Genomic DNA, 12,562 nt, shown 5'->3' on the forward strand with positions numbered 1-12,562 from the left:
CTTTTTTTTTTAATTCTGCCATCTATAAAGTAACCTTTTAAAATCTCAAGAATGTTTATTATTATCTGAATTACTACATCAATGAGTGAGCAGGTCCAAAGGCAAGAGAAAATCAACAGCTCTCACAGGGCCACACTGAGGATCTGGCACAATCTAAAGCCATTCCACCTCCTCAAATCTTAAACACCCCTTGCCTTTGCAACTTCCTCGCCTTCTGGATCCTACCCCCACCTCCTCCCACTACTAAAGTCTTCCATTTCAGCAAGCCCTCTAGTCCCCTAGAACTGTCCATTTTCTCCCCATCAGAACCCCCACCCTTTCATTTCTATTCTGTTCAGACTAGACCCATGGTAGAGTACAAGCCCCACCCAGCCCAGACTCCTCACCCTCGTCCCAGCTAATCCGGATCCTTCCTTCCCACTAGCCAGCCCGTTGGTTCTTACACTCTCCATATTCCTCAAGAAAATCCTACAACCACACAGAATAACGCTGCCAGAAATTCATGGTTTCCAACCACAACTGGACTCCCTATGCTACTCAGCAATTGCTTGTCAGTTTTTTCTCTCACTTCTTTATAATAACTACAATTCCTCGTTTTTCTCAAAACCGCTACATGCTTGGGTGACCTGGGATCCTCCTTCACAGAGTAAAATAAAAAGCATCTAGTTTATTTAGGCTCTTTTAAGATGCAGACACCAACACAGAGTAGCACAAGGAAGCAGACAAGATGGCATCTCACAGAAATCTAAGAATGGGACTCAGCATGTGACCAGGCCTCTGAGACTAGAGGAACAGTGGGGTTCGTGGGTGTTCGCTCAGTGCCCTCCACTGATAAGACTCCCCTACTGTATGTGGGTCTGTTTCTGCAGACCCACTTCTCCCTCCACCCGTTGGTGGCCTTATCCTCCAACTCTTCATACCTTTTTTTTTTTAAGAAACCTTATGAATGCTATTTTGTCGTAATTTTGGCCTCTGTATCACAGAATTTCTCTGGACACACCAGTTGCCTGCCTTTTTCCATATATACCCCAAAAGTAAGATTATGACTGGCTCACTCTGACCTGGGTAGAACTTCTTCTGGGAGAGAGCAAGCTTATTTGTTCACATAACTCTTCTCTCTAAAACATAAACAAATACAAAAGGGAAACTTGCATTTTAATACAATATACAAATCGCCCATTCTACGAATGTTGGAGACTATATACCAGGTACAGTAAGATCCCAGACCAACCCGGAGAACAATGAAAATGAAATGGGATACAACTCTCTCTAAATGAGAGAAAGCAAAGGAGGTATGAAATGAGAGTTCTGAAAAATGCTACCAAAAGTCCTAACTTGGAGAAAGGGGATTACAGGAGAAAGTGGGCCCTAGAAAAAGCAGAAAGCACCCACAATTGGAGCCATTAACACTTCTCAGAATGATAGTGATGGTGAGGTTGAAGAGGACAGATTTAAGTTTTAATTTTTCCAGGTACCTGGGTCAGCCTAGGCAGACAGAGGAGTAACACACAAGGAATGGTCTAATCTGAGGGAAGTCCCTGCCAGATAGGCACCTACCACAAAAGAGCTCAACTAATTCAGTAAGTTTAGCTGCCACAACTCACCATCCCATAAAGGCTACAGTAAGTACCACTCCACACAGCCTCCTCCCAAATCCCCCCAAAACAGCTGACTATCTGAAATAAGATTAAAACTGGCCGCTGGGGACACCTGGGTGGCTCAGTCAGTTAAGCAGGTTTAACTGATTGATCAATTGGTATTGGGATCTGTGCAAGGGAAGTAGAGGAAGCAACAGGGCATCTAATTGCCAAGGACACCCCGCCATAATCAACATAACCAACAGGGGAGCAGAACCAGATCTCAGAAAGCAAGCTGCCCTATTTCTTTAGACTCCACGCAAACAGAACAGGAAGGAGTAGAGACTAAATACAGTCAGAAAAGCTGCCCTGACCCACATCCCTTGTAAAAAGAACAGCGACAGTAATTTCATACAAAGATAGGCAACAGAAGATAATCTAGGTAAAATCCCATACAACATTATTATAAGAAAAAAGCACCTTAGCAGCAAATACAATCCCTACAGACAACAAAGCACACCAGAAAGCCATGCTCAGGAAACCAGTGAAAAGTGTACCTGAATACTTTAAAACGAATTAAAATACATCAACAAAGTGACATAAAATATAAGATAAAATGATATTAGAAGGGGGCACCTGGGTGGCTCAGTCAGTTAGGCATCTGCCTTCGGCTCAGGTCATGATCCTGGAGTCCAGAGATCGAGCCCCGCCTGGGGCTCCCTGCTCGGTGCAGTCTGCTTCTCCCTCTGCCCCTCACCCCGCTCGTGCTCTGTCTCACTACCTCTGTCTCAGATAATATCTTAAAAAAAAAAAATTAGAAAAATATTCAGAAATTAGTTATTAAAACTCAGAAAAAACAATTTCAGAAGAAACTAAATTAGAACGAGAATTACCAGTGAGTAAATATGATAACATCTTAAGAGAAAGAAGACGAAAAGCACGAGAGATTTACAGATCAACAATAAAGAGAGCAAAGAACCCAAACGGAACTGACAAATGTGAAGAGCTATAAAAACAGTACCCAAAGAAGAAAACCTAAACAAAGGGACAGAACAAACACTAAAACTTTAATTTTCCTGAAATTAAAAGACTTGACATTACTTACTGAAGGAACACACCATGCACTTGGGAATACCGATCCTGAACCACCAACACCCAAACACAGGGTGGTAACATTACTGGGGGGAAATGGTGTGTGGGGGGGGGGATTCTGTAGACTCCAGACAAAAAGAAGGCATTCGTGAGGGAAAGAAGATCATATTACAATCTGACTTTGATAGTAATGCTTTATGCCAAAAAGCTTACTAAAAAACAAAATATGACCTAGAATTTCATCTAAACAGACTTTCAAATGAAGGGCTGCAGATAAACTGTCATCAGCATACAAACACTCAGGGACTATTCTTATCACAAGTCCTTTCTGAAGAATTTACTAATGAATGAGGAAGACAAGCAAACTGACAGGACAATGACACAAAGAATGATGGTGAGCACTGAGTATGTATTTCCTCGAAGAGTCCAGACTAAAGAAAGAGTGAGAAGGGAGACTCTACTACACAATGGTGATGTTCTTACCATACAGACACAGCGCAACTACAAAAAATGGGGCACTGAACTGTACACTTTAAATGGTTCAAATGGTAAAGTTTGTATTTTACCATAATATAAAAGGAAGAAAATTAAGTACCTCGTAAGTTTACACTGGTACGTCCCATTTAAACCTAGAACTACAAGGTTTTTTTCTGCCTTCTGCCTTAAAGCCAGCTGTACCTCCCACTTTTCCATATCAAGAATCATGGTTCTCATCAAGGAAAATGATGATAAAAGAATGTTTATTTCCGTTAAGTTCATAATAATTAATCAGTTACCTTTGGAGAATATTAGGGAACCTACTCTGTTTTGAAAATTGATAAATAAAATGCAGAATTTATCCTACCCTTCCTCCACGAACTATACTAACAGGTAATGGTAATGATCTAAGGTGAAGTTCTTCTTTATAGAAATTCTCCAGCTAATAAATAAATGGTAAGAATTAAAATATCACCACTGTACAATCCCAATAAATCATAGGATGTAAGAACTGACCAGTAAGGTTACTAACATCAGGGGCGCCTGGGTGGCTTAAATGATTAAGCGTCTGCCTTCGGCTCAGGTCATGATCTCCAAGTCCTGGGATGGAGCCCCACATCAGGCTCCCTGCTCCGTGGGCAGTCTGTTTCTCCCTCTGCCTCTCCCCCTTGCTAGTGTATTCTCTCTCAAATGAATAAATGAAAAATCTTTTTAAAAAATAATTAAAAGGTTATTAACATCACAAAAGACCTATGAGCTTCCTAATGGAAGCACACACCACCACCACCTGCGAGATAGGGTTGCCCACACAAACCTGAATCTGACAGCCTCTAGATCCAATTACCAATACCTGGGAAATACAGAAGTCAGAAAAACACATTGGACTACACATGTAGATACAATCAGCAAAATCCAAACTTCAGAAAACTCCACAGGACAAATGATCCAATTTCATCAACAAATGTTTTGCAAGGGATAAAAACGAGAGATGAGGGAGGGGAGGGAACCTACAGATTGAGAGACTTAAAAAGACATGAAATGAAAAATGAAACAAAATTATTAGGCGTACTGGGTCAGAACAGTGATTACTCTCAGGGTTTAAGGATCGTAACTGGGAGGAAGACTTGAACAGATTCTGGATAGCTCACAAGGTCTATCTCCGACCTGGGAGATGGTTGCAAACATATTTGCCTTCAAATAGTTTATTAGCCTAGGGGCACCCAGCCAGATCAGTCAGTAGAACGTGCAACTCTTGATCTCAGGGTTGTGAGTTTGAGCCCCATTTGGCTGTAGAGTTTAGTTAAAAAAACAAAAAACAAAAAACCTAAAAAAAAAGTATTAAAAATCATTTATCAGCTTATACATTTGCTTATGTAATTTCCCATTTGTATTTTAATCATAAAAATTAAATGTTTACATACACTTTCACAAATTATATATCTATGTGATTTTTAGATGTTATATTTAATCATACCCCTCAAATTTGTATGATATATACATATCCCAATCTGAATACCAGCCAGATCTCTTCAGTCGGACAATTAAGGTCTGCACAGATTCCATGCTTGAGCACTGGGCCACACAGTTTTCCAAACTGGTAAAAAAGAAAAAAAAAAAAAAAAACACCTTACCATAAACTCCAAAGACTCAGAAAAACCAACTGCATCACAGACACAGGGTTAATATCCATAATATATGGAAAGTCCTGATGAATCAATACAAAAAAATAGGTCAATGCCCATTAGAAAAAGAATGAAGAACATGAACAAGTAACTCACCGGAAAAAAAAAAAAAAATACAAATTACCAATGAAGACAGTAGATGATAACCCCTCACTAGTTAAAATAATTTGATCATTCTCCTCTATTAGCTTGGCAAAGAGCAGAATTGATGATACCCTCTACAGTACTGGCTAAGGCATAAAGAAACCAGCATTCACATTATTGGTGGAAGTGTAGTTAACATGAATCTTAGAAATCAAACTGGTTTTATCTTTTACATTTTCAAGGCATACTCTTTGAGCAAATTCACTTCTATTAATTCCTCCTATAGAAATCAAATATAAAGAAAGACATATGTACAAAAACATACAATACTGTTTGTAATTACAAACATGAGAAAAATCCAAATGTTCGCTAATGGGAAAAGTTATACAATGAAGCCAAAAATGCTAAGAATGATTTATGCTTATTCTGAAAGCTCTCCACACATAAGTGGGAAAAGAAAATTGCATATGACGCTCCGGGGAATCACAGTACACCACTGGTCTACCAGGAGTAAATCCTAACATCGGGCTGAGAAGGTATGCGTATCAGTTTAACTGTGTTACCATCCAGACCCTTCTAAAGGTTGCCTGCAAGGTTATGACATTAATACCACTACCTTACCGGTATTGTTAAAGAATACAGGAAATTTGTGCGAAATTTGTAAGACCCAGGGATGTTGTCCTGGGAGTCAGTGGGGTGCAACGAATTGCAAATTACCTCAGGTTGTCAGTCATCTTGATCTGGATGAAAGTGAAATGGAACAGCATTATCTGTAAATATATTTAACACGTTAATACAAGATGGAGGCCGTAAAGGGATTAAGCTTCATAGAGTAAATACCTCACACAGACTTTTGACTACTGGTTTCCATGTTCCTGGGGCAAGAATAGCCATGTCTGGCAGTCATGGACTCTCGTCATCATCAGGCTCAATGTCATTACTAATTGGTCCTAGATTGGCACTGAACCAAACACCAACCCCTTTCACTTTCCTTTGGGTGTTGACCAATTTCAGAGGTATATTCATCTGTTCACAAACAACAGGAAGAACTGAATAATGGACTGTGTCCGGGACCACTGGGCAATCCTGCTTCAGCAGGTCGAGTGCTTTCTTGGACTACACTGACATGTTTCTTTCTTCTAAGAACATATAGAATCTCCAAAAGGTAATTTATATAAGTTATACCAAGATATTAGAAGAAAGCAAGGATATCCTTTATCATTGAATTATGCACCACCATGAGAATTTTTTGCATGCCTGCTATTGTTTTTGTCTCTGTTAGAGAAAAGAAGTCCCCTCCTAGTGCCAAAATAAGAAAGGAAAAATTGTAATTGAATGCTACAACTACTATTCAGTCACTCAGGGTTTAAAGTTCACACACTTACCAGGTAATGTGAGATTGGGCAAATTACCCTCTCCAAGCTTATTCTTCATTAAATGAAAACAGTAATTGGGGTTTGGGGAGGTCAAAGTATAGACTACTTTACTAGACAGATTGTACATTCACTAAGCTCCCTTTCTCCTTTCTGTTGAAGCACTGTTCTAGATCAGATTAGAACATTGTTAAGATCAGGTTATTTTAAGGAACACTCAACAATCAATATACAAAGAATTCAAAAAGAAGCAGATTCTTTACACAATACTTAAGTTTTTTATATTAAAATTCACTGCCTGATTCTTGGATCAAAGTGGCATAAACCTGTGGAAAATCTGTTCCTACCACACAGCACAATTATTTCCATGAGGTCCTACCATTTCTCCTTTAAAGAGGACTGTAAGCACTAGCATTTTATAGGAGAAAGGGTTCTAGGTAACAGCCCCCACCTTCAGATCATACTACTTTTCCTCTCCTCTGGCTATAGAAACACGTACTGAAGCTGGGGCCACTCACAGGTAGGAGCTGGTCGGGCACTCAGCTCTGAAACAAACACTGACAGAAGTTCAGGCAAGGCCCATTCCCCCTTGCTTGAGAATAGAGATGCTGGTGATGAAGAAAAGAATACTTTAGAAAAACATCCATTAGCTCACTTCTAAAATGTTTTCAAGGGAAAAACAGTAAATCTTCACCTGAAAAGAAATTCCAGGATAGAATCAGTTATCAGTTGAGTATTCACTTTATGTAAAGAAATAATAAATTAACAGTTTCCATAATTTCCACCAGTAGTGTCATTTTTGGAGGTAAAGGAGGTTATTTTAAAGGATAGACAATCTGTTTTTTTCCATGTATTAAAAAAACAGAGCCTGGCAAGGGGGCACCTGGCTGGTTCAGTCGGAAGAGCATGTGACTCTTGATCTCAGGGTCCTGAGTTCAAGCCCCATGTTGGATATAGAGATTACTTCAAAAAAAAAAAAAAAAAAAAGATTCTAGCGAACTATTATCAATGCCCAGCTGTCTGTTTTTGTAAATAAAGTTTTATTGGAACACAGCCTCACCCATTTGTTTGTATTGTCTATGGCAACTCTCATTCAGCAGAGTTGAGTAGTTGTGATATCACATATGGCCCGCAAAGCCTAAGTATTTACTACCCAGTCCTACGAGAAAAAGTTTGCTAGCCCCTGCACTATTCTGAAGTATTACGACACTATACTAAGGCTAAGTAAAACTTAATTAAGAAAGAAAACTATAGCAGAATACAAAAATACAAATGACATGCTTGCTCTGATTCAGGCACTTTCAAGATCATAGTTTATTTATTACTTCAGATAAAAAGATAGTATACATATTAAGGAATCCCTTAAAATTCAACTCTAAAGTTATACACCATCTAGTACTTTTGCATTGAATGTTAACCAAAAAAATCTCTAAACACCTGAAAGCCCCACTATTAACATGAACTATGGTAATAAAAAATTTGACATTTAATTTGTTCAATATATAGTATTTACATTATGAAACCAATGCTGATACCATAAACAGTGATAAAGAAATAGTAAAAATAAACTTTAAAAAGCAAAGGTTTATATTCTTACAATGTGCTAATCATCATAATTGTATATAAAAATTAAAACATAGCAGAGCTTTCTGTTACAAAATTCTTAATCATCTGAGTTGTAGTCATTACTTGCTAACAATTTACATGCAACATCTGCTAAAATTGACATTTGATTTTTTTTTCCCCCTAAGAAAGTGTGAGTAGATAAATGACATTTAAGAGCAGACATTAATTTACCTGTGGACAGAAAAAGAAAAAACTGTACTCAAGATTAGTACTGGTCACAAGCCTCTTCCCTATAGATATGATAAAAAAAAAACAGTTAAGACCAAAAATAATTCCAAAAGGAGATGCATAGAAAGAGTACCATGAATGGCACAGCTCAAAAACTCTTCGGCCAATCAGACACATCTTTTCTCTTTCCTTCAATGATGAGAGGTCTGTTTTGTCATCAAATAATATTGACTGAGCAGGTGAGGGGCCCCAGGTGTACAACTAATTAAATCTTGCAAAATACTAAGATGGAGGCAGGAGTGGCCAGAAGGGGCAATTTATATTTAATTCGAACTATATACAGCATAACTGGAATGCAGACCATCCCAAACTGGCTTTGTGAAACAACTGGACCTTTATGATTTAATAGTTAAAATTACAACAAGTGTAATAATACAATAGATTTACATGGGAAACAAAATCCAAGGGGCATTTTATATTATTTACTGTGTTGTTTCAATTTAAAAATAATTTTGCTAAGTATACATCTCAACTGAGGTCTATGTATAAAATGTCCTAATAGATACAGATATTTACCTTTGGTGAGTTAAAGGCCTTTTTGTGACTTCTGTCTGAATTGTAGGCAGAATGCTAGATATACATGCACATGTGGGAAAAACTCAACCTGAGGTAATCCAAAAGATGTGCATGTGAGGAGACTGGAGTTACTCTGAAAGTCAAAGCATACCAGCAACCCAAAACAGGTTAACAGTGAGAATGGCAACAAGGAATGGATTGCCAATATGGCAGTAGAACTTTTTTTTAAAACAGAAAGAGGAAGGCCTCTCGTACCAGCAGAATCCTGCATACATACAAAAAAGAAAAAGCCATCCACCATTTCATAAAACAAAAGCCAATTATAGTGTGGAAAGCACAAATCGCAGAAAACCAGAAGTCAATAGAAGAAAAACTACTGGTTTACATGAGAGAAAGGAACTTCATTTTGAGCCGTCACTTGGTGAACGCTGCCACCACTGCCCACAGAACCTCATTGGTGTTGGCCTTCAGACACTCCACTTCCGGATCTAAGTCAAGGAGCTGCCGCACTCTCTTGGTGGCTAAATCATACTGCTCGTCCAGAAGGGGAGCGAAAGCATTCTCCAGGACATCAGAGGCGTGCGCTAGGTAAATGAGGGCCAGCAAGCGCTTGTCCATGCGATGAGGGTCATTCACCCATTTGTCAAGAACAGCTTCCTGTACCTTCTTGATGAGGCGCTGCTTAATATTGTTGTTGGTGAGGGGATGTGTCGTCATGTCAAAAAGTAGGAAGTTCTGTTTCTCTGTTGTCAATACGCCCTTCTCCACCAGATTTTTAGCTAACCGTTCCCGCACGTTTCTTAATTGATAATGCAATTTTAATGGATTCCAGGTCTCACCTAAACAAAAGATTTCAGAAGTTAGAAATGATAGGTATTATCTCCGCTAACTTTATAAAATGCACTATTAAAATAAACAATAAAGTATGGGGTTCTTCCCCCCTCTAAAGAAATAGAAGAAAATCCAACTATTCTTCTTGCCAACTAAACCATGAACCCCTTGAGAGCCAGGCCTTTGGATTCTAAGCACCTGGCACATTTTCAGGCACAATAGTTACTTAAAGGACCAAACTGAAGGCAGTCTTCAAACCAGTTATCCTAATGTGGAAATAAGCTAAATATTAAATATATTTGGCCTCTCTCCAGCTGCTGTCAAAAAGCAACCATAGCAAAAGGTTTCTTTTCTACTAAAACACTAGTATGCAACAAATTAACAAAAGGAAAAAAAAGTTTCCTTACTAATATGCTATTCCACAAACTGCTTACATATACCCGGCCTACAAAACTAGGAAAGCCTATTTAGACAATGCTATTCTTTGATGACAAATAACATAAAGCTAATTCTAGAAGGGCAAAACATTTCACCATTTTAAACTTGTCACCTATGCACATTCCCTTTCAAAACAAATATTTAAAATAAAACCAAATAATTTTCACTAAGATAATTTTTTTCTCTATAGAAGACTGGAAAGGAATATATCAAAATATTAATCTTGGTTTTCTTTTGAGATTATGTGTGACAAATTTTATTTTTTTATAATAATTTTTTATTATGTTAGTCACCATACAGTACATCCCAAGTTTTTGATGTAAAGTTCCATGACTCATCACTTGCGTATAACACCTGGTGCACCATGCAATACGTGCCCTCCTTAATACCCATCACCGGCCTATCCCAATCCCCCACCCACCTCCCCTCTAAAGCCCTCAGTTTGTTTCCCAGAGTCCATAGTCTCTCATGGTTCATTCCCCCTTCTGTTTACCCCCCCTTCCTTCTTCCCTTTCTTCTCCTACCGATCTTCCTACTTCTTATGTTCCATAAATGAGTGAAACCATATGATAATTGTCTTTCTCTGCTTAACTTATTTCGCTTAGCATTATCTCCTCCAGTGCCGTCCATGTTGCTTCAAATGCTGTGAAATCATTCTTTTTGATGGCTGAGTAATATTCCATTGTATATATTGACCACATCTTCTTAATCCAGTCATCTGTTGAAGGGCATCTCGGTTCCTTCCACGATTTAGCTATTGTGGACAATGCTGCTATGAACACTGGGGCCCCTTCTCTTCACTACGTCTGTATCTTTGGGGTAAATACCCAGTAGTGCAATTGCTGGATCACAGGGTAGCTCAATTTTTAACTTTTTAAGGGACCTCCACAGTTTTCCAAAGTGGCTGTACCAACTTGCATTCCCACCAACAACGTAAGAGGGATCCCCTTTCTCCATATCCTCTCCCACATTTGTTATTTCCTGCCTTGTCAATTTTTGCCATTCTAACTGGCTACGGTGGTACCTCAATGTGGTTTTGATTTGAATTTCCCTGATGGCTAATGATTTTGAACATTTTTTCATGTGTCTGTTAGCCACTTGTATGTCTTCATTGGAAAAGTGTCTGTTCATATCTTCTGCCCATTTTTTGATTTGATTATTTGTTTCCTGTGTATGGAGTTTGAGAAGTTCTCTGTAGATCTTGGATACCAGTCTTTTATCTGTAGTGTCATTTGCAAATATATTCACCTATTCCGTGGGCTGCCTCTTAGTTTTTTTGACTGTTTCCTTGGCTGGGGGCATCACGTTGCCGGATTTCAAGCTATACTACAAAGCTGTGACCACAAAGCCAGCATGGTACTAGCATAAAAACAGACACATAGACCAATGGAACAGAATAGAGAACCCAGAAATGGACACTCGGCTCTTTGAGCAACTAATCTTTGACAAAGCAGGAAAAAACATCCAATGGAAAAAAGACCATCTCTTCAATAAATGGTGTTGGGAAAATTGGACAGCTACATGCAAAAGAATGAAACTTGACCACTCTCTCACACCATACACAAAGAAAAACTCCAAATGGATGAAAGACCTAGATGTGAGACAGGAATCCATCAAAATCCTAGAGGAGAACATAGGCAGCAACCTCTTTGACATCAGCCACAGCAACTTTTTTCATGACACATCTCCAAAGGCAAGAGAAACAAAAGATAAAATGAACTTGTGGGACTTCATCAAGACAAATTTTCTTTTTTGTACCTTTCTGTATTTTCCAAATGATCTCCAAGGAACATGTATTTTTTTTTTTAATTGAAAAAAAACACTATAGCAATTCTCTAAACTAGAACACGTTAAAGATCAACCACAGGCACTTTTATTATATGCAAAAGCAGTAAGGTTGAAATTTTATAATATTGAGAGAAAACAAACTATATTGTCTAACCACTAACTGCTATGTAATTTAAAATAATAAAAAATTCAGTTCCTCAGTTGTCCTAGCCATGTTTCAAAATGCTCAACAGCCGTGTATGCTGTCTACTGATTGGACAGTATAGAAATAGAACATTTCCATCATCACAGAAAGTTCCAGCGAACAGAACTATCTTGAAATATATTACTATTCAGTTGGCCATAAACAAAGAGTATTTTACCATATGACTTAACACTAAAGAATATGAGGGTATGGCAAGAGTAATCAGACTTCACAAGTAGACCCTCTGACCTTACACAAATAGAAACCTGGATAAAATATATGAAACAACTGTTTTCCAGTGCTAGTCAAAAGGCAGTCCTGAGCGGGGAACCTAAGTGAGCCATACTACTGCGCAAGCTCACTATCTAAAGGCATATCTCAGGCAGCAAAGCAGGACAAAAGACCTCAAACAGAGCACAGGAATAACACTGTGTTTAAACAGGTGGAAAAAAATTTTTTATTTAAATTTAAAAATTTAAAAAGGCAGAGACTAGAGTTCCAGGAAGCTAAGGCAGCTGAAATACAAAGAGTACTGGAAAAGAGAGAGCTACGAAGAACAAAAGTTCTAGAAATCCATATGGTGTTCCTCTGAGTGTGCCTGAAAACAAAGCCACACAAGTTAAGGTGAGAAACTCTGCAAAGCTAGGAAACAAAAAATTACCCGAA

The 12,562-nt window shown here is 38.4% G+C and overlaps 1 protein-coding gene across 1 annotated transcript in view; it reads right to left on the reverse strand.

The window, feature by feature from the left end:
* Positions 1–7,575: 7,575 nt before the first annotated feature.
* Positions 7,576–12,562, reverse strand: part of GOLPH3 (golgi phosphoprotein 3) — a 62,117-nt gene continuing 57,130 nt past the window's right edge. The window contains exon 4 of the mRNA XM_026506756.4: positions 7,576–9,494. Within this exon, the coding sequence (XP_026362541.1) occupies positions 9,070–9,494 (425 nt within the window). The 3' untranslated portion in view covers positions 7,576–9,069. The remainder of the gene's footprint in view (positions 9,495–12,562) is intronic.

The sequence above is a fragment of the Ursus arctos genome, unplaced genomic scaffold (assembly GCF_023065955.2).
Source record: "Ursus arctos isolate Adak ecotype North America unplaced genomic scaffold, UrsArc2.0 scaffold_15, whole genome shotgun sequence".
Classification (NCBI taxonomy): domain Eukaryota; kingdom Metazoa; phylum Chordata; class Mammalia; order Carnivora; family Ursidae; genus Ursus; species Ursus arctos.